This window comes from Chlamydomonas reinhardtii, chromosome 2, assembly GCF_000002595.2.
Source record: "Chlamydomonas reinhardtii strain CC-503 cw92 mt+ chromosome 2, whole genome shotgun sequence".
NCBI lineage: Eukaryota > Viridiplantae > Chlorophyta > Chlorophyceae > Chlamydomonadales > Chlamydomonadaceae > Chlamydomonas > Chlamydomonas reinhardtii.
The window spans coordinates 6,837,217-6,857,114 of NC_057005.1; the positions used below are offsets into that span (position 1 = coordinate 6,837,217).

Genomic DNA, 19,898 nt, shown 5'->3' on the forward strand with positions numbered 1-19,898 from the left:
TACGCCAGTCCAGTTTATGGTAGAAACCCGGCACCGCTCCTAAGCATGCACCGTATCGAGTCCTCGTTCAGGCAACCTCAGCCTCAGCGAGCCTACACGCTGACAACGAACGATCGAGGGATAAGGCTAAACAGAGCATCACCCTCAATATGTCACACTCTTGATTGGTCCCTCGCAACAAAAACCTAGTAAAGAACGCCGAGGTCGACCTTGCGTCTGGTTTTCCAGTTCGGTTGGTCCGGTTCCGACCCGCGGACCCCTTCTCATCTTTCCCACCGCCCACGCTACGCTCTCCCCGCGTCTGCCACCACCGCCTGCTGCTCTCCTTGCAGCACCTCCTGTTGCCCTGCAACGTCCACAGCCGCGGCTCCCATCTCCGCCTCCACCTCCACCTCCGCCTCCGCCTCGGCCCCGGGTGTGGCGCCGCGGGACACGGGCGGCGTGAAGCCCATGGTCTGCGGCTTGCGCTTGCGCAGTGGGATGGCGACATCCAGGGCCTTCACCCAGTCGCCTACGGAGTCGCAGGCGGCGGACAGCAGGACGCAGCGACACGCAGGGCGTGCGCCTCAGCACACAAGCGCACTTGCTTTGCTTGACCCCACCACGATAGGCGCGCACACGCACCGCATAACCCGCACGCGTCCCGCGCCCTTTCTCCCTCGCAGGCGCCCACCATCCACCATCCACCACACACACGCACACACACACACGCACACACACACACACACACACACACACACACACACACACACACACACACACACACACACACACACACACACTCTGGGCGCTGGGCGGGCTTTCGTTTCGTTTTTTAACACACACACACACACACGAACCCGCGCTCACCCGTGTCGTGGAACACGAGCAGCGCCCGCACCACGTCGTCGATGTTCAACACAGGGCTGTTCGCGGGTGGGGAGCGCACGGAGGTTCTGGGCATGTGTGCGCGAGGGCGAGCCGGCTGCATTCATGCGACGTGCAAGCATCTTCAAGACAGCCCGGCGCGACCCCCCCCCCCCAACTTGCCCCCACTTACTTCTTCGTGACGCCCTTGCCCAGACCCAGCTGCTCCGCGTTCTCACGGATGGGCAGCCGCCGGCACGCCACGCGCTCGGTCTCCTGCGCTGGGTGGCAGAGAGCGCCGCCATGGGGTCGGGTGCCACGTGAGACGGCCTCTTCTGCCACGCCCTCTGCACTGCAATTCCGTCATGCCTGAAGCGCCCCTCAAGCGTCCCGCCACCAGTGCGCATCCACGTCCCCATGTGTCCAGTCCCAACCGCAGGCACCACTGCACTGCACTGCTCGTATCTACCCAACACGCGTGCCCACCCCCATAAGTATTATGGCTTGCAACTAACGCCTCTGCCTGTGCTCTGCTCGTTTCAGTTGATTTGGTTTAGTTTGGGCTGGTATTTACAACCCCACCTCGCGCGCCATCTCCACCCCACCTTCACCTCAACCCCGCCCCACCAGCCGCACCGCGAGCGCAGCACCCACCGCGAACTTGACGGTGAGGCCCTTGCGCACTGTGCGGTCCACAATGCCCCCCACCACATACACGTGTGCCGTGTCCACCGCCTCCAGCGGCTCCTCAGCGTCCGGACTGAGGACCACCACCTGCTGGGCACCAACCGGGCAGGCAGGGGCGTACGGTACACGCACACAGGGAGCAGGCCGGTTGTGTGGTTGCGTCCACAAGGAAAGCGGGGGCGTTGAAACGACACAAGGAGGAGCTGGCACCGGGTTCGGACAGGTCAACGGGCTGCAGCGATTCACGTTTTACCAACCAGTTTAATGAGAAGGAAACTTGAGACACTCCCGTGGCGCACGCATGCACGCACGCACGCACTCTCTCACCCGGTCGGGTCCGAAGGCCGCCGCCGGCCCCTGCTCCAGCTTCACCACCCGCCAGCCGTTGGCGCCCGCAGTGGCTGCCACTGACGCCAGCGGCTCGAGCCAGTTAGTGACGGTGAGGCAGGCGGGCTTGGGGAAGGACTTGTTGATCATGTTTGCGTTTTCCAGCTGCTTTACCAGGCTCCGCATCTGCGTGCGTGCGTGTGTTCATGTGCGGCTGGTGCGTGAGCGGTGGGCAGCGGGCCCTTGCTTAGGGACTGGCGCACTTCCCCCGCCTGTGGCAGCAACATGTAACACACGCGCACTGGTGCTGTATACAGTTACACCTGCGCACATAGCGCATGCGCGCCTCCTGTCCACCCCACCTGCCTCACACCCACTGCTGGGCCCAAGCACAGGTTACAACAGCGCCCAGCCCCTCTCCTACCCCCCAACCCCCACCGCGCACCTCCTTGGGCGGCGCGCTGGGCGCGAAGGAGCAGTCCACCACTACCCGCAGCGCCACATCCGGCCCCGAGCCCGGCCCGCCATTGGCCAGCGCCGCCTCCACCCGCGCCGCCTGCTCGGCGTACGCCGCCGCCCGCTCCGCCTTGGCGACCTCCCTGGCCGCCCGCCACTGCTCTACCTCCTCGGGCGTCATCGCTGCTAACAGCGCCTCCTCCTCCTCCCTGTGCAGGGCATGAGACAAGAGGTGGGCCTAGGTTATGGTGCGCTCAGAAGGAAGGCAGTACATACGGGGCAGTGGCCACTGCACGGTGCGTGGAGGTGGCAAATGTTGCGGTGTCACCAGGCATAGCCACTACCACGCCGTCCATGCGCGGGCAACCTCGTCAACCGTGTGTGCCGGTGTTGCATCAGGCACTGCACTACACGCAGACACACATACCTGGCGGCTGCAGCCTTGGCTTTCTTCTTGGCCGCAAACTTCTCTCTCCGCCTCAGGTTGTTAAAGCGGCGCCGCGCCTCCCATGCCTCGTCCCGCTTGGCCTTCCACGCCTCATCCCGCTTGCCCTTGTGGCCTGGCCCGCTGTCCGCACCACTGACCCCCGCATCGCCCTGTGAGCAAAGCACAGACACCAGTAACATCATTTTGTTGAAGGATTGCTGGCGATGGCTCCATGAAAGTCGCATGTTGTGGGCCGCTGCTGGCGCGACACAAACCCGACCCCCAACCCCTGACCCGGCCGACCTCGCCGCACGTAACAGCCTCACCCGTCCCGAGGTGGACGGCTCCTCGTCATCTAGCGACGAAGAGTCCCCAGGTTGCGACGAGTCTTCCTCCGCAAGCTCAGCTGGGTCTGCTGCGCCGGCGCCATTGGCAAGCGGCGTGCCGCTCGCGTGCCCTGGCAGCCCTAGCGTTGTTGTGCATTCGCTCATTATCGCTCACTTATATCTTATTGTGCGAGTGGGCAAACGAGCGATGGCGTGCCAACAAAAAAGGCTTGGGAAGTTACAGTCCACTGCAATGGCACTCTAATAATACATAATGGAATCTATCACTGTCCAATTAATAAGTAATATATTGCCAACAAGTCGCGTCGATCGTCAGCAGCCTGCGAATCCACGGGCTGTCAATCGCCGCAAGCTGCGATAGCTTTAATGTCGCCGGCCTTATTGGCCATGGTTCGATGATTCAGGAGCTAGCAGCGCGCGCGGGGCTCTCGCTCGCGCTAACGGTGTTGCTCTTGTGCAGCATTCTGCGCGACGCAGCGGGATCGCGTAGACCAGCTCTGAGAGATGAAGACCTAGTGCTTGTGAGGGCAACATGCGAAAAGCGGCTGGACCTGGCGCACGCGACAGGTGCGGAATGCTGCTCGGCTGGGTGCCGTCGTTGTGTGCGTGTGTGGGGCTCCGTCAGCACCCCTCAATCCAACGCCCTCCACCTGCAGCCAGGGGAGAGGTGTGCGAGCTTCGCAGTCTTCGGGGTCACGGCACTCCACAAGCCCCCATGAACAACACCCCTGGAAAAGACTTCCCCTTCCACCCCGCACCCATGAACACACGCACACACGCACACGCACACATCCCCTCACCTTGTGCGTTTCCGCCCCGCGCACAGCCCGCGCCGGCCGGCCCTCCTCCGCCCTGCGGGTGGTGTATGTGGTGGACACGCCGGCCCTGGCCGCGCGCCTCAACGGCCACGTGGCCCGCGAGCCCCGCCTCAACGAGACCTACCTGTCGTGGCCCGACCGGCCCGACCCGCGCAAGCCGGGCGACTCCCGCGTGGCTATGGCGCCGTGGTGAGGATGTGCGAGATATGGGTGCTGGTGAGGGAAGGATCAAGGGGCGACGCGTGTGCAAGTGCGCGTGTGAGGGGTGCACCGGGTGGCCTGCATCCGGCACAGGGACGCGCGTGCACGCACGCCCAGCTGCCCTCACTGCCGGGACTCGGCCCCTGGGCCCGCTTCCCCATGGGGCATGATGCACAAAGCCCACGGCCTGCTCCTTGTTCCCCCCGCCCTCTCAGGCTGTCTCACAAGGCTCTGGGCGGCGGCGGCTACAAGTGGCTGTTGTACGGCGACGACGACACCTACTTCTTCCTGGACAGTGTGCGGGAGCTGCTGCGGGACTACGACCCAGACCTGCCGTACGTGGTCACAGGTGCGGGCGGGATTCCCATCATCATGGGGGCGGGGGTGGGTAGCCGTCCATGGAGAGTGGAGCGGAAAACTGCAGGCTTGAAGTGCCGACGTCCAGGGGGACAGCGGGTACTATACTGGAGGGCGGGGGAAGGTGTATGCCCGAGCCCAACGAATAGTTCCCATCATCATGGGGGCGGGGGTTGGGTTATGGGTGGTCCGCCCTCTGGGCTGGATCTGTGGGCGTGTGTCTTGCCTCCGCCGCGACCACCTGCACGTGCCGCTTGTCACCGACATGCCCGACCACCCCGCCGCACCCCCTCTGCCCCCCTGATCCTGTAGACGTGCTGTGGCACAAGCGCAAGCGCTACCTGAGTGAGGCGCCGCGCTGCCTGCCCTGTCACGTGGAACCGGCATACGTGGAGAAGGCCAAGGTGAGGCGGGGGGCGGGAGCTGGGGCGGGGGGTTGGGTGGGCACACGTGTGCTTGCATGTGTGATGTGTGGTGGTTTGCAGGCGGGGCCGGGCCTCCGCGGCAACGTGGACAGACCCCCCAGCCTCCAGCCTAGTGTGTGTGTGCACCGTATGCATGCAACGGCGCGGCCGCCTGCATCCTTGCCCACACAACACCAGGACTGCTGTCCCCACACATCTCCAGATGCGGCCCGACAAGGACCCGCCCAAGCGGCCCGCCGGGGCGCCGTCGCTGCAATTCCATCAGCCGCCCATACCGCCGCCCGGCTGCCCATGCACGCCCGAGCTGGCCTGCGAGTTCACACTCAACGTGACCGGCGGCCGCCAGGTGGGTTGTGTGTGTGTGTGTGTGTGTGTGTGTGTGTGTGTGTGCGTGTGTGTGTGCGTGTGTGTGTGTCTGTGTGTGTGTGTGTGTGTGTGTGTGTGTGTGTGTGTGAGAGTGAGTGTGCGTGTGCGTGCTGCGGGTTTATTTTCTTTTGTTGTCGCTGGAAGAAGCGGTGAACATGGGACCGGTAGCGCCTTCCCGGATAGCCACCCATGGACTCACACCGCCTGCTGCCTGTTGCCCGCTGCCTGGGTGCCCCTGGGCTCAGGCACTGACCAAGCCCATACCGCGGAAATGGTCGCCCGAGACCAAGTACTGGGTGAGCAGGGGTGATTCCGCTTGTGCGTGCAAACGCGGACACGGCCATGGGGCGGTGGTGGCAGATCTGGGTTGCAAGGCATGCAAGGGTGGGGTAGTCTGGTTGAAAGCGGCTGATCGAAGCTGAGCATGTTTCGACTGGCAATGGCACATCTCACACATGTTACGTGTCTATTGCCACTTCCACCGCGTTTCCAGGGCTTCCCGGAGGGCTACCCCTCCAAGTGTGACTACCCGCACTTCCACGGGTACGCTGCCTCATTGCGAATTGCTGTGATCGGGGCAGAGCAGCAGCCTTGGGCCAAAAACACACACAGACACACACACACATGTATTGAGAATGCTTGTACACATGCCAGGCCCGACCCATGAAACCGAGGGCTGCTGTGCCTGTGTGTGCAGGGGCTCCGGCGTGCTCGTGTCGGTGGGCGCCATGCGGAAGGTGCGGCTGGCAGTGGGAGGGCGCCCGTGCGCCCCGCGGCGTGCATAAGTGCGGCCGATGCACTCGGCAGGTGCTGCAGGCATCAAACGCCATGCACACCAATGCCCCAAATGCTGCTCCACTTTGCCGTCACCTGCCCATCCCCAGGTGTCGTATGAGGCGGCCCTCGAGTGCTACTACGACGACACAGACAAGCTTACCGCCAAGCCCGGCAGCCTTAAGGTGAGGAACAGCCGTGACCTGTGGCGTGTCAGTCGGGTGTATCGCGATGGGCACAAGTCGAGATGCATCGCCCGTGCTGCTCTGCTCTCCCTAGGCCCCACCAATCTCCAACCCCAAGCACTCCCTCTCCTCCCGCCGAATCTGCTTCCGCTCATGCTTCCCGCCCACTCCCCTAGTGCTAAAGCCGCCCCCCCAAGGTGCGAACACCCGCTGCCCTCACCTCAGGCCGACGCGCACGGCGACCGCATGACCAGCCTGTGCTTCTGGATGAACGGCGTGGCGCTGACGGACCCGGGGCTGGGGCTGAGCCAGCACGAGCACATGAACCAGGCGGTCAGTACTGTATGCGTGTGTTGCGGTGGTTGTGGCTGTGACTGTGGCTGTGGTTGTGGCTGTGGTGGTGGTCGTGGTTGTGGACGTGGTTGGGGCAGGTTGATGGTTACGGCGTGCCATGGGCCTTCGTCTGCCGCAACCGCCCCCCCGCACCCACTGCACCGGCACATGCAGGGCCACGTGTTTGACAGCCGCGCCGGGTCCATCGGCGCCCTGGAGCGGGCGCTCAAGGAGCCCCTGAGCGAGGCATGGCTGTGGGTGAGACCTCCTGGAGGGCTGTGGGCTGTGGGTGAGACCTCCTGGAGGGCTGTGGGGCGTGTGCCTGGCTTAAGGGTCGCTGGGCACGCCACGTGTTTCTGTCCATAGCAGTGTCCCCACATGCGCCACATGTGTTTCCCCGAGTGCTTGTGCACAACCATTCCGATCATCACCATCCCCGATTCACCGCCAACCCCCGGCTCCACCGCGTCGCCCCCCAGTCCATCATGTTCATGGGTGCAGTGCATGTGGGCCACCACGCCAAGTCCATTGACATGACCTGGCAGCTGGCGCAGCTGTACCCGAAGGTGGGGACTGGGGAGCGGCAAGGCCTGCTTCCGCGGCAGAGAAGAAATGGGGGACCCAGCGTGTTACATCTCGGTTGCCAGCTCCGCCACATCCATGTGCCGCGGCTTTTGCGGAACCTCACTTGCGGCTGCAGGCGCGGGCGTATGCGCAGGAGGAGCTCAAACGGAAGGGCGTGCTGCGGCTGGGCGAGCTGGACGCACAGGTGGGTGCCGGCCTGCCGGGCAGGGCCGCAGTCGGGGTGCGGGGGTGCAGGGGGGCGGGGCCCACGCCATGGCTTGGAGGCACTGGCTGGTGCGCCAAGGGCCTGCCCAATGTCCTGTGCTGCTGTCCTTATTGTTGGCCCGCGACTGCGATTGCTTGCTACTGACTGCTGTGGTGTTTTGCTGGCTGCAGGTGCTGCGGCGCGGCGGGAAGTGGACGTGGGACGCAGACGGAGGCCGGTGGGATTGGGCGCCGGGGCCAGGTGGCAAGGAGGATGGGGAGGAAGAGGAAGAGGAGGAGCATGGGGCCGCGGGGAAGGCAGCCGCTTTGGCGACGTGGAATGACGTGGATGCGGCCTTGGGCGGGGCGTGAAGCAGAGCAGGGTGGCGCGGGCAGGCAGGCGGTTAGGGCGGCTGGACAGCAGGCGGACGCAGGATGGTAGACGGTGTGGGCCCGCCACACCCAGCGGTGACTGTGAGGTGTTTGTGAGCAAGGGGTTTGCCAAGACTGTGGATACCCCAGGGCAAGCGGGCTGCTGAGGGTGGCATGTGGCTGTGGTCACGAGTGATACTAGAATCGTTAACAGGTCGGACTTCGACCGAAACGGTGTGTCATACGCCACCAGTTAGGCGCTGGTCCGTTGCGGACCCGCTCACATATCCACGCTCACATTATCAGTCCTAGCCTGCACATCTCGCACAAGAGATGTATGTACACGTTGGCAACCAACGCATGCAAGGTGCTGTCACGACAAGCATGGCCAAGGGGCGCGCTCCTCCCGTGAAGGATTATGAGCGCCTGCCCCGCCCAGCGACGCAGCTGCAGGCGCCGCTACGCCCATATGTCCCACCCGCACCAGGTCCCCTTGGCAACTCCAGTGCATCTCCATCCCGTGCCTCTTTTCTTATTCATAGCCCCACGCCAGTGCGCCACGACCCACAGATACGCGGCAAAGACTGCCAGGGCGTTGCCTGTTGCTGTTGTCATGCGTTTCACAACAATTGCAAGTAACACGCACTAACGCCCACTCACACACACGTGACGTCACGGCCACCCCTCGGGCTCACCCCCATCAACACCCGCTCACAGGCGGCCCCACCTAGTTAGAGAGGGTAAACACAGCCAACCCACAGACTGCAGTCACGGCACATGCAGCAGGCTCAGCACTTGGCCGCCCCTCCGACTGTCTAAGAATCTGCAGCAGAGAACGTTTCTGCGACCGTGACCCCGCGCGTCAGCCCACAGCGCTGTCAAGATACAATCGCTCGCGTCTCCGCCCAGCACGTGCTCGACTCTCGAATCCCCCTGCCCTCAATTCTCGCGGTACGCCGCGCGCACTAATCCAGCCACCCACCCGTACACGGCACACCAAGGGCACATCAATGCTCGGACATGCCAACTCGCGCAACACACGGTATTCGACAAACGCTGCTCTGAACACGCCCAACCACCCTTTCCGTACCGTCAAGGGGGTGGATGCCATCGCGCACCGATCCATTGGCCTGCATCCCTGCTTAGCTGTAAGCTGAAACCCTAGAGTTACTACGTGATCGCAAAGACACGCATCCACACCACCAGCGGACTCATGCAGCCTCTGATGCACCTCAACCTGCTTATTTGCTTGTCCCACGATCCGCATCTACGCTTTACACCCTGCCCTAACCTATGCCTCCACGCCAACCCCTGCTACTACCGTTTGTCCACCCACCCATCCAGTCACCCAACCATTCACTCAAACGCACACCCTCAGCCCACACCACCACCCGCTCAAGCCGTCGCCGTGACAGCCGCGCGCTGCCGCGCCTCCTCCGCCGCCAGCGCCAGCAGCTGCCGCCGCTTCTGCTGCGTGAACTCCTGCTTCTTGTCATCCGGCACGGCCTGGTTCTGAGCCACCAGGCCGGTCTTCTTCTGGAAGACCGCCATGATGGTGGGGTTGGTCAGCCAGGCGCACGAGTCGGCCAGGCGCGTGGCGACGGACTCCTCGGGAATGTACACCGCCCACTCGCGGGCGTACTGGCACAGCGACCTGGGAAGCGGGGAGGGGACAAGGCGGGGCAGCAGTGAGGCGAATAGTAGTGCCGTTGTCCGTTGTGAGGAGGGGGGCCTGCCGGTCGTGTTGAGTTCAGCTAGCCACTGTACACGCGCTGGTGTGCCCAGGGATCGAAGGGGGAGGCCTCGCTCGCTCGCTGTCCCGCCCGCCCGCTAAATTGCTCGCGCTCACCTGAGGAAGCCCTGCTCGCACACGGAGTAGAAGTCGCACTTGCCGGTCTCCAGGAAGGACAGGTACTCGTGCGGCTTGGGGCCGTGGTAGTGGATGAGGAAGGAGGCGCCGTCAAAGTCGTTGTAGGGCTTGGTGTTGAAGGCCTGGTTCAGCATCTGGCTACGCAGGTCGTGCTCGTAGAACTGAGGGGGAGGGCGTGTGCGTGTGTGTGCGGGGGGGGGAGGCAAAGGAAAAGGTGAGGGGACGAGCGCTTGGGGCGAACGATGTGGGTATTGGATGGATGGGCAAGGAGTCGAGTCGCCCGCCCGATCGTCACCCTGTGTCCCCACCCCCAGCTCTCTCACGCTCCTCTGCACCCTTCCAATTGCCCTTCCATGGCCCCATTTACAATGCCCAGGTGGCTGCAACCCTGTCAGCCCGCACCTTGTTGATGATGCCCTGGTCGGCGGGGCCGTAGTTGGGGTAGTAGAGGCCGTCGTCGTTGTCCAGCATCATGGACAGGAAGGCCTTGTAGTTGCGGCGCATGGTGGGCAGGTTGGCCATGATGATGCCGGCGTTGTAGGGGAACATCTTGTAGAACTCGTAGCTCATGGACACGGAGCGCGGCAGCGGCAAGCCTGCGGGTGTTGCGTGGTGGGGAGGGAGCACACAAGGCGTGGAGAGAGGTTGAGGGAGGTGAGGGAGTCGAGGGAGCCGCAGGTCGCCTGGACGTGCCGGGCAAGAACAAGGGGTGACGTAGCCAAACCCCGCCAACCCGCGCCGTGGTGCCACCAGTCCGTCCACAGTCCCCCCAACTCGCACCCACCGCTTCCGTCCCTCGTCCCCCTCCCTTCCACACCACCTCCCCGCCATACTGTACTGCAGTGCCAGTGCCAGCACTCACCGAAGTCGTCCAGGTTGATGGGCCGCCTGAAGTACACGTCGGCGTCCGTGTACAGCACGTAGGTGTACTGGTCCAGGATGGGCACCACCGGCAGGTCCACGCGCTGGAAGGTGGACACCAGCATGTCCGGGTTCTTGTACAGGTGGCTGTGCTGCAGGTTGTCCTGTGGGAGGGAGGGGGGTTGCATGCATGTTAAGTAACTCGAAAAGACGTAGACTGCGGAGGAACAACCTCGGGGGGGTGGGAATGGGGTTGCAAGGTTGGAACATTGGGGGATGGGTTTGGGTGGGAATGGGGTGTGTGTTGGGGTTCGTGTTGCAGATGCTGTGCTGCGCACAGCACAGACGCCCAGTCCTACCACCCCGACCCGACACGTGCTTCCCTCCTCCGACGTACTAAGCCATTCCGTCCCGGGACCCCCCCCCGGCCCCTCCCTCAGCGCCTCTTGTTGTCTCCCCACCTTCATGCGCGCCTGCGCCTTCTTGATCAGCTCCTGGCGCCAGGTGGGCACGTGGCGGATCATGGTCACGTTGTTGTCCACCAGCCAGCGGCCGATGGGCGAGCTGGTGTTGCCGTCAAAGATGCAGTAGGGCTTGAGCGTGTTGATGTGCGCGGCGGAGCTGTGGGTCGGGGAGGGGGCGGCAGGGGTGGGGATACGAGGGTCAGACCCAAACCACAGAGCGCGGCACCAATGGACGGTCAGAGAGCGTACCGTGCAACGGCAAGGCCAAAAAAGGACAGGAGCACCGTGAGTGTGTCCACATCCGGCTCCCCCTGGCACCGCACTCACCGCACTGCGGCCTTGAGCATGTAGTCGTACTTGGCGCTCCAGCTGTTGTAGGTGAACACCCAGGCCATCTGGGGAATGCAGGGGCAGCGCGGGGGTCAGTTGCTGCCTCTGGACAGGGCGATGCCCCTGCACAAGGCGACTTTCGCTTCCAGCCTCCGTCCCTCCGTGCCATCCCCTCTCGCATCCCATTCCAACGCCACCCCACCCCCGCGCACCACGCCCTGCACGCCCTCACCTTGTGCACGGGCAGGTAGGGCGCGATGGGCAGGTTGCCGCCGTTGTAGTAGGCCGCCCACTGCCCGCGGTGCCGCCGCTCCAACAGCGCCAGCGCCGCGAAGGTGGACACGCTGTTACCGATGAAGCGGTTGGCGCCGAAGCCCACGTTGTACTCCACCAGGGCGCGCAGCTCGCGGCCCTCGGTCTTCATGGCGGGCGGGAAGACGTCGTTGGAGGTGACCACGCGGTAGCCCGCCTCCACCAGCCGGCCCATCACCTGAGGGCGAGGGTGGGAGCGGCGGCAGGGACAATTAGGAGAGCGGCGAGGCCACGGAGGAGAGGCACGGAGGTCTGCAAACCCAGGCCCCTTCCACACCCACCTGCACGCACAATCAATCCCACCCCAATTCGCAAGCGCACCCAAACCCACACCCTGCCCTGGCCCACCTTCTTGGCGCGCTCGGGGTCCACGTCGTCCCAGAAGGTGGCCACGTACAGCGGCACGTCGGTGCTGAAGGCGAAAAGCCGCAGCTGCACGTCAATGTCCTCAGTGCCGTTGTAGCAGTTGTCGCGGACCACGCCGTCCGGGATGGACGTCCAGCGCCTGGGAGCAGCGGAACGGAGCGGGAGCGGAAGTGGGGTTTGCCAGGGTGCGATAGTGGGATACAACACACTCCGCCACTGGTCGCTTGTCGCTTTCAACCCAACGCTCCGCGCTTCCTCTCATCACATCGGCTCCACAACATGGGGGGATTCTGGTTTGTCCGGCCTGCGGCCCCTTCCCCTCCCGCCCTCGCCCGCGCCCACGCCGCCGCCGCCACGCACTTGCAGTGCTCCACCCAGTCGTTCTCCATGCGCAGGTGCAGGAAGTTGTACTTGGCGGCGGGCTTGCCGTTCAGTCCGCCCAGCTGCAGGATGGCGTGCTGCATCTCCTCCACGTACTCCCAGGGCTGCGAGGGCCGGGGTGCGGCAGCAGTGCGGTGCAGGGGTAAATGGACGCTTCAGGGAGTGGCAATGACCGGCCAAGCAACCGCCGCCCCTGCCAGCTGGCTGACCACCGCCCCCCTCCGCTCACACACGCATGCGCACCTTGTCTGCGGGCCGCATGGCGTCCAGCACGCTCCAGATGATGGGCTCGTCCTGCCGGCCGTCCAGCTCGGGGGGCGACATCTGGGGGGAGCGCAGGGAGTGGATCCACGATGAAGTGCCGCGCCATGCTCGGTGCAGGAGGCATCGTGTACCCAGACTCCTGGCCGCAGACGCGATACACATCTCGCCCCCCCCCCCCGAGGTCAGCCAAACCCATCGCGCCCAATCCTGAACCCAACCAACGGGCCACTGTCCACACCTTCCAACCAGTCCGCCCCAAGCCAATCCCCGCCCTCACAGACAAGCAGACCGACACCCACGCTCACGCACCTTGAAGAGCGGGCAGTCCACGGCCAGGTGCTGCACGTGGCTGTAGCTGGTGTTGAGCGCACCGCTCACGTTGGCGCCCAGGGAGCCCAGCAACACCTCCGTGTAGGCGCTGGGAAGAGGCGCCTCTGCAGGGCGCGGCGGGTGGGCGGGGGGGCAGAGGTTGGGAGGGGGCAACACCAGGAGAGGCAATGTAGGCATGTGGATCGGGTCCAAGCATGTGGGTCGGGGACCTACAGCGTTGTTGCGGCGTGTGGCCATCCACTGCCTGTGAATGCACACAACGCACCCGTCCGGGGGCGTTCCGGCCGCCTCCTGTCCTGACCAAGATCCCAACCCCGACCCCGCTCCTCCCAGCCACTGCCGCCGCCACCCCCGGCAGCCGCCTCCCTCCCTCACCGTGCGGCTCCAGCACTCGGATGCCGGCCTTGGCCATCTCATGCAGGAAGTATTTGAGGTCGTACACCTCCTCAAACGCCACTTTGTTGCTGCCCTGTGTACGGTGAGTTTGCGTTGACAGGGAGGGCGTGTCGAGCGTCAAGCATGGCGGCGGGTGCGGGTTGCTGCGCGCTGGCGGAGCAATCAATGTGGGCAGGAGCCGGCCATGTAGCTAGTCTGTATGGCACCAGCATCACAGGCACACGGCTGACCCCACCACGGCCCTGCGCCCACCCCTGCCACGCACCCTGGCCACCCTGGCCACCCGCGCCGCCGCTCGCACCCGTGGCCCACCCCCGAGGCCCCGAACCCCTGGCCGGGCCCACCTGCGCGGTGACGGTCTTGTCGTCGCGCTGGATGCCGTCGCGCATGAGCACCGGCAGCACAGGGCTGCGGCCCAGGCGGTGCGCCAGCAGCACGCCGTACACCACCGACAGCCGCTGGTTGGCAAAGCCGTTGCACACCTGTGCAGCGCATGTGCGTGGAGATGTGAGTGAGTGTGTATGTGTGTGTGTGTGTGTTAGGAAAGCACAAGGAGGATGTGTACGTATGTGTGTGCGCGCGTATGTGTGTGTGCGCGCGCGCGCGTGTGTGTGTGTGTGTGTGTGTGTGTGTGTGTGTGTGTGTGTGTGTGTGTGTACGTGTGTGGGTGCGTGCAGCGATCGGCGGGGGTGGAGGAAGGGGCGGAGGAAGGGGCGGGGCCCTGTGGGCAGATGCGGTTAGGCGTGTGCAATCAGTGCAAGGACATGCAGCAAGCCGGTTGCCGGCCGCACACGCTCTGGGTGCCTGACCTCTGGCCGGGGGGCCGGCTCCTGTCTCGCTTGCTTTCCGCCGCCCACGGTGCAGGGCAAAGGCTGTGGCAATGGGGCGCTGCCCACGCAATCTCCACTCTTTCCAAGCCTCTCATTCGTCTCCCTCAATACTTCCCCCCGTTGCTACGCACCTGGAAGCGCATGGTGTGGTGCTTGGGCGGCACCTTAGCCATGATGTCGACCAGCTGGTCGCGAGTGGGGCCAGCGCGGGAGCTGATGATGGCCTGGAGGCCTTGCTCCGCCAGGCTGCGCAGGTCGTGTGTGACCTTGGCGGCGTACGCGCCCGCGCTGCCGGCGGCGGCGGAAGCCTCAGCGCCCGCCGCGCCGATGCCGCCTCGGCGGACGGGCATGCCTGCTGCCTCGGCGCCTCGGCGCGCGCCGGCGCTCCACTGAGTGCTGCCCGCGCCCCGCACACCGACCGGCTGTTGCCGCGGCGAGGCGCTGTGGCTGGGCCAGAACAGCCAAGCTACTCCGAGAACAGCCACAAGTGCTAGTATTATGTGGAAGCGGTAGGTGCGGAGACGCAAAAGGACGGCCTTGGTTGTTTGCACGCAGCGAGAAGGCGATTCGGACCGTTCGCGGAGGAGTCCACTGCCGGACCCTGGCGTCCGGCTGCGGCCATCACGGCTGGTGCGCGCTCCAACGCGCAAGCGGCCCATCCTCACGGCCGCTCGCACGCAGTCCGCACGTGAAGTCTGTCGCGCGGCTTTGAATGCAGGGCGCTAATCGGCTCTAGCCCGGCGCTCTACCTAAGCAGGTCAAACTCGCTACTTATAAGATTTTGAGTCACAAGTCCTGGGTAGCGGCCGCTTTGCAGCGCTGAGTTGTCCGTTGCGTTGAAGCTTGAAAAGTTGCTTAGCCTGAGTAGCACGCTAGGCAAGAACTATTGATGAGAATCAATATTAAGTTGTATAAATGGTCAGAATAATGGCTTCAGAAGGCGAGCGGGCGCCAAGTAGTCTCGTGTCGGTCACATCGCACGCATCAAAGCGGGCGACTTCCCGCCCTCGACAATTGCGAGTCCAAGAGATTTATCGGTTTCGCCTTCAGCAGCTACAAGCCGCACCATAATTCCACTCTCCAGCTTAGCAACGGCGATTAAAACTGCACTCAGCAACCTAGCGCGCCCACCGCCCACTTTTTGAGACTCAGGGAAGCGGGGACCCTCAAAACGGCCTTCGAAACTGTACACCGAGATAAGTTTCTTCGGCAAAGTGTGGGGCAGGGCGGGCGGCCCGAAAACCTTGCGTGCCGCGAGGTGAAGCTCCGTGCAGCTTGCCTTTTTGACGCCACACGCTCGCCTTTGGCACCATGCCAAGTCATAGTCACGCTGCCCTCCAAAACCACCGATCGGTCGGCTCGCCTAAGGGGCAATTATCCCTCATGCTCCTGCCACACATACCTTGCCATGTTGGTGCCCCCCTCATTCAGTGCCGCCCTCTGCCGCCATCGCAGTGTAGCGAGGGTGACCATGCCGGAGGTGCTGTTGGGTGCCTTGCAGTGCATAATTACAAGACTCCCCACATATTGTGTCTCGAACGGCCCTAACCAGGGGAGGTTCGGGCCGTTCGAACGGCCCTAACCAGGGGAGGTCAGGGCCGTTCGAGACCTCTCCTGGCCCTACTTGTCGCATACGGCACATGGTGTGTGGGCAGGACGCACGTGTGGGCGGCCGTTCTAGTGCCTGGACGCTTGCGCCCTGGTTAGTGCGTGCGCTGTGCGTGTGTGCTGCGGCCTGGACGATTCCCGGCACTCCGGTGCCTAGGCTTGTGGCGTTGAGGCACAGCGGTGGGGCTCTGGCGGGTTGAGGCTTGGCTAGGACTCACTGTGCGCGGAGTCACACGGACTTTGACTGCGGGAGGGTTTGCAGCAAAGTCGGGGTTGGTGGAGTCAAGTTGGGCCCTGATAGCATGTGATGGCTCGGCGTCTTCGGGTGCTGGGACTGTCCCCTCTGTAACATCCGCATTCATACGGCAGCACCAGCATACTGTTGCCTTTTTGCATGCGAACGTCCCTTCCCTGGCGCTGGTCTCCTCCTCGGCGCCCGGGCTCCCTACCTTATGTCTTCTAGGTGGGTATTAAGCGTATGCCTAGTATGCAGGCCAGCAAAAATTAGATATTCCTTCATCCTGGGACAGCGCCGACTAACCCCCAACTAACTCGTGTACGGCACCCCCACCCCCCTCAGCCGTACAGGAGGTAGCGTGGCAGTCGGCAGCTGCGCGAATGTGAGCAGGTAGTTGTACGTTTGCCCGGCTCGAAAGCTGCCTGACTGTAGTGACGCACACGGGCGGTTGGCGCTAGTCGGCAGGCGCGCGAGTGGGAGCTGACAGTCGAGCGCGCACGCGTGTGGGAAGCTGCGGCAGAGCACGGTGGAGCACAGTGGAGGCTGGCGGTTGGCATGCTGCGCGAGTGGGAGTGCATAGCCGTGCGCGCGCCGTCTGGGAAGCTGCGTGTGTGAGGTGCGTGTAAATGCCTCGGTTAGTCAGGCTGAGCGGAGCATAGCGGAGCGAGGCGTGGCTAACCGGAGTTAGCATGGAGGCCGCACAAGACGGCCGAAGCGGACTAGTGTTCGCTGCCCTCTAGCGTTCGGCATTCTGCCTCTCTGTCAGGCAGCTCACTACCGCTTCGAGCGGCTTCTTAGTCCAAGCCCTTGTGCACCCGCCCGCGAGCCTCCCGGCTCGCCCCCGCCCAGGTGTTCTGGTCCTGGCCGCGGTGGAGCCGGCGGCGTGCCTGGAGCTGCGATCGCTGTCGGGACGTTGTGGAAGGACGTGCGTGTGTTTGGGGTTCGTGTGCCCTGCGGCGTACGGGGCAGACGGGAAGGCCTCGCGGGGTCGTAGGCTTCCGCTGCCGCGCCGGCTTTCGAGGCTCGTTGGCCTCTGGGCTTGGGGAAGTTGTGGCGCTCCAGGCTGCCCAGGTTGTTTGTGCTTTTGCCAGGGTTCCGGGCTTTTTTTCCCTCCTTCTCGTTGCAGGTAGCCGGGTAGCCAGCAAGGTTCACACTGTACTCCTGCCCCCTCCCTCCCCAGGTGTGTGCGAAGTGCGGGCGGCGCTTACTCGGCGACGGGCAGCGCTGCCTGCAGGCGGTCGTACCATGGGGGGCTCACGTGCTCACCAAGTCCAAGTGTGCAACCACTGCGGGACGGTGTGGGTGAGTCCACTTTGAGGGCGGCTGGCTGGGTGATGGCTGGGTGACTGGGTGACGGCTCAGGGGGGCTCAGTGGGGCCCAGTTGGGCTCAGTCGTGGGCTCAGTGGGGCTCAGTCGTGGGCTCAGTGGGGCTCAGTGGGGCTCAGTGGGGATGACACGTGGATGACACGGCTCAACGTGGGCGAGGGCTCAGTGGGGCTCAGTGGGGCTCAGTCGTGGGCTCAGTGGGGCTCAGTGGGTGATGGCTGGGTGACGGCTGGGTGACGACCCTCCCGACGGTGCAGGGCCGCGACGTCAACTCCGCAACCAACATCCGGCACGCGCTGGTGGAGATGCTGCTGGGGCACAAGCGACCTGCATCGCTGCAGACTGGCGGCGGCAGCGGCGGGGGCGGCGGGGGCAGCGGCAGCGGCGGCAGCGGCAGCGGCGGCGGCGCGTGCGCGCATCTTGGTAGCGGAGGGGGCGGGAAAGGCCACGTGGAGGAGGAGAGCGCAGCGCCGCCCAAGAAGCGGCGCAAGCGCGCAGGCTGAGGAGCCGGCTGGCGGTGTCTAGGTAGCGGTCCGCGGTGGGGCTGGCAGCGCATGCGTAGCGGCATGACAAGCAGTGTGGCTGTTGACCACTGTGCTGCGTCTGGCTGAGGTTGGCTCTGCCGTGGCATCGCGATTGCTAGGCACCTGGTTTGGCTATGTGCCTGTGGAAACCGACCCCGGCTATGTCCAGGCGATGAGGTTGTTCGGCCTCAGAGAGTGGAGGGGCTCAGCCCCTTTTCCCGTGACCGGCGAACACTTGTCTCGTTGCGGGAACCCTGGCCGAGGCCACGGGATGGGGTGATGGGCGTGTGGGGCGTGTGGGGCGTGTTCCGAGCTGTCGCGGTGCGTCGGCCGCGCAGCTCACCCCGCCTTGTGGCGGTTGGGGCCTCGTCGTCGCTAGTTGTTGGCGTTGCTGCCGCTGTCGTCGTTCTTCTTTGTTTGCGGTTGTTCGCTGCCTCGTGCGCTGCGCTCGCGCGCTGTTGGTGTGTGGCGGTGGCTGGTCGTGGTGCGCGCGGTGCGCGCTGCGCGCTCGCTTGCGGCGTGAGCTGTTCTGCAGTGTAAGTGCCCTCGGTTGTCTGCTGGCCCTGTCTGCTGTCCCAGCCTCAGCTCCGCCGCTCAGCCCAGCTCAGCCCTTATAGCGTAGGTCGTCTAGGCCGACAGCTAACTCAGAAAGACGCATGGCGCCGACCCGATGTCCATAAACTGCCCCTGAGTGCACACGGTTTCACACGGTTGGCAGTTGGGCTCCAGCGCGGGCGGGACTCGCTGGAGTGCGTGTGTGATGGGACAGGGTTCAAGGCAGGCTGGAGTGCGTGCATGATACGGTAGTCGCTGGGGGAACGAGCGGGTGGGAGGGGCTCAGGATAATGAAGATACGAGCCCTGCCACTGGTTGTCAGGTGTCATGATGCTTGGCTGGCTGGAAGCAGGCTCAGGACTGAAGTAACACACGTTTTTGGGCTGAGCCCCCCCAGCGAAACAGGGGGGGGGCGAAGCCCCCCAGGAACACCCCTGTCCGTGGCTGGTGGCAAAACATAGCATACTGGCGCAAACCGCGACTGCTACGTATTAGTATTTGTTAATGCCTATTGCATGTAAATAGGTGGCAGGGAAAATTCGGGCGGAGCGAGAAGTGCCTTGGCGCGTCCATGGGCAATTGACTTTCGCGAGGTCGCGAGGAAAGCATCCGGTGCCCGCTGATATGCAGTCTCTAAGGCAAATTATGTTGGCGGCAAGCAAAGCGGGGAAGTATATTGAAAGTGCTGAGCGACTTGCTGAGCCCTGCCTGCCGACGCGCCAGAATGCCGAGAAGCCCCGAGGTCGCCCCAGCCCTGCGCCTAGCCCTTTGAGCGTGGGGCGCCGGGGAGGTGTTGAGTATGGCAGAAGGCGAAAGAAATGCTTGGGGTGTTTGGGAACGTGACAAGGCACGCATGCGTGGCGCGGGAAATCCCGCACGGTCCCAACCCGAGCGTCCCTAGCCGATGCGCCTGCGCGTCGTAGCGGTATGGAGGCTCTGACGGGGCGTTACACGCCTATTAGCTCCCAAGCGTACGGGGGCTCAGCCCATTTTCCAGCTGTACAAAGCTGACACCCCTTGTTTGATGTGGTTTGGGTATCCTAAAGGGATTGGAGTTGGTGTGGAGGGTTCTGAAGGCCTGGAACTCTGTACGGCTCTTCTGAAGCAGGTGGGCTCTTGAAGGGCATTTGAAGGGGCGGCGGTTCGGGCTCACCCTGCCTCCCAACCGCGCCCGAACGCTAGTTCTCTGCTTGCAGGTACCCCTCTTCCTCCCTTGCTGCGGCGGAGCCGCCGCCCCCACGACGCAATACATGTAAGATTGAAGGGCCCTGGAATTAAGCTGCACGCCGCGCAGCATGTAGTGCTGCCCATTCAGTCCCCGTCTGCCGGTCTGCGCCGCTGCCAGCCGTTACCTTAACTGCCCCTGCTCTATCACAACTGTTTTATGCGATATGTCTGTGGGGAAATGCCCCACACGCCTCCACCGAGAGCTTCACGGGGGTGTCAGCTGTAGCGCTCCGCCGGCTGGCTGGACCGGCCGGAACATGGGAGTAGGGCCGGAGGCTGCTGCGGCTCCGGCTGCTGCCGTGTCGCGCTCTATGATAGGACAATGA

At 64.1% G+C, this 19,898-nt stretch overlaps 4 protein-coding genes across 4 annotated transcripts; 2 read left to right on the plus strand and 2 right to left on the minus strand.

Annotated features, from left to right (window-relative positions):
* Window positions 1–10: 10 nt before the first annotated feature.
* On the minus strand, window positions 11–3,296 carry CHLRE_02g119350v5 (uncharacterized protein). The gene is made up of 8 exons (XM_043060028.1): window positions 3,070–3,296; window positions 2,744–2,913; window positions 2,306–2,525; window positions 1,861–2,046; window positions 1,501–1,620; window positions 1,040–1,122; window positions 850–905; window positions 11–511 (listed from the first exon to the last, which is right to left on the minus strand). The coding sequence occupies exons 1-8, from the start codon at window positions 3,232–3,234 to the stop codon at window positions 285–287; spliced, it is 1,227 nt and encodes a 408-aa protein (XP_042927662.1). The 5' UTR covers window positions 3,235–3,296; the 3' UTR covers window positions 11–284.
* A 100-nt stretch (window positions 3,297–3,396) lies between these two features.
* On the plus strand, window positions 3,397–7,888 carry CHLRE_02g119400v5 (uncharacterized protein). The gene is made up of 14 exons (XM_043060029.1): window positions 3,397–3,657; window positions 3,917–4,097; window positions 4,325–4,458; window positions 4,779–4,870; window positions 5,094–5,237; window positions 5,503–5,553; window positions 5,751–5,800; window positions 5,955–5,994; window positions 6,142–6,216; window positions 6,442–6,549; window positions 6,724–6,807; window positions 7,029–7,115; window positions 7,250–7,318; window positions 7,510–7,888. The coding sequence occupies exons 1-14, from the start codon at window positions 3,486–3,488 to the stop codon at window positions 7,687–7,689; spliced, it is 1,467 nt and encodes a 488-aa protein (XP_042927663.1). The 5' UTR covers window positions 3,397–3,485; the 3' UTR covers window positions 7,690–7,888.
* Window position 7,889: 1 nt separating this feature from the next.
* On the minus strand, window positions 7,890–14,993 carry CHLRE_02g119450v5 (uncharacterized protein). Its single transcript, XM_001702361.2, has 14 exons — window positions 14,225–14,993; window positions 13,608–13,745; window positions 13,243–13,336; window positions 12,847–12,971; window positions 12,517–12,597; window positions 12,253–12,377; window positions 11,875–12,031; window positions 11,447–11,704; window positions 11,212–11,279; window positions 10,882–11,041; window positions 10,422–10,584; window positions 9,962–10,155; window positions 9,539–9,720; window positions 7,890–9,343 (listed from the first exon to the last, which is right to left on the minus strand). The coding sequence occupies exons 1-14, from the start codon at window positions 14,750–14,752 to the stop codon at window positions 9,085–9,087; spliced, it is 2,532 nt and encodes an 843-aa protein (XP_001702413.2). The 5' UTR covers window positions 14,753–14,993; the 3' UTR covers window positions 7,890–9,084.
* A 1,113-nt stretch (window positions 14,994–16,106) lies between these two features.
* On the plus strand, window positions 16,107–18,342 carry CHLRE_02g119484v5 (uncharacterized protein). The gene is made up of 5 exons (XM_043060030.1): window positions 16,107–16,164; window positions 16,282–16,321; window positions 16,789–16,864; window positions 17,120–17,241; window positions 17,524–18,342. The coding sequence occupies exons 4-5, from the start codon at window positions 17,185–17,187 to the stop codon at window positions 17,767–17,769; spliced, it is 303 nt and encodes a 100-aa protein (XP_042927664.1). The 5' UTR covers window positions 16,107–16,164; window positions 16,282–16,321; window positions 16,789–16,864; window positions 17,120–17,184; the 3' UTR covers window positions 17,770–18,342.
* Window positions 18,343–19,898: the final 1,556 nt, after the last annotated feature.

Coding starts and splice junctions, on each gene's coding strand:
- CHLRE_02g119350v5 (XM_043060028.1), bottom strand. CDS start 3,234: ATGAGCGAATGCACAACAACGCTAGGGCTGCCAGGGCACGCGAGCGGC. Junction 2,914..3,069: donor AGCCGTCCACCTCGGGACGG/GTGAGGCTGTTA, acceptor CTTTGCTCACAG/GGCGATGCGGGGGTCAGTGG. Junction 906..1,039: donor GGCAAGGGCGTCACGAAGAA/GTAAGTGGGGGC, acceptor ACCCGCGAACAG/CCCTGTGTTGAACATCGACG.
- CHLRE_02g119450v5 (XM_001702361.2), bottom strand. CDS start 14,752: ATGGGCCGCTTGCGCGTTGGAGCGCGCACCAGCCGTGATGGCCGCAGC. Junction 13,337..13,607: donor ACAAGACCGTCACCGCGCAG/GTGGGCCCGGCC, acceptor CACCGTACACAG/GGCAGCAACAAAGTGGCGTT. Junction 10,585..10,881: donor AGGCGCAGGCGCGCATGAAG/GTGGGGAGACAA, acceptor TCCCTCCCACAG/GACAACCTGCAGCACAGCCA.
- CHLRE_02g119484v5 (XM_043060030.1), top strand. CDS start 17,185: ATGGGGGGCTCACGTGCTCACCAAGTCCAAGTGTGCAACCACTGCGGG. Junction 17,242..17,523: donor ACCACTGCGGGACGGTGTGG/GTGAGTCCACTT, acceptor CCGACGGTGCAG/GGCCGCGACGTCAACTCCGC.
- CHLRE_02g119400v5 (XM_043060029.1), top strand. CDS start 3,486: ATGATTCAGGAGCTAGCAGCGCGCGCGGGGCTCTCGCTCGCGCTAACG. Junction 3,658..3,916: donor GGACCTGGCGCACGCGACAG/GTGCGGAATGCT, acceptor CCCCGCGCACAG/CCCGCGCCGGCCGGCCCTCC. Junction 6,550..6,723: donor ACGAGCACATGAACCAGGCG/GTCAGTACTGTA, acceptor CGGCACATGCAG/GGCCACGTGTTTGACAGCCG.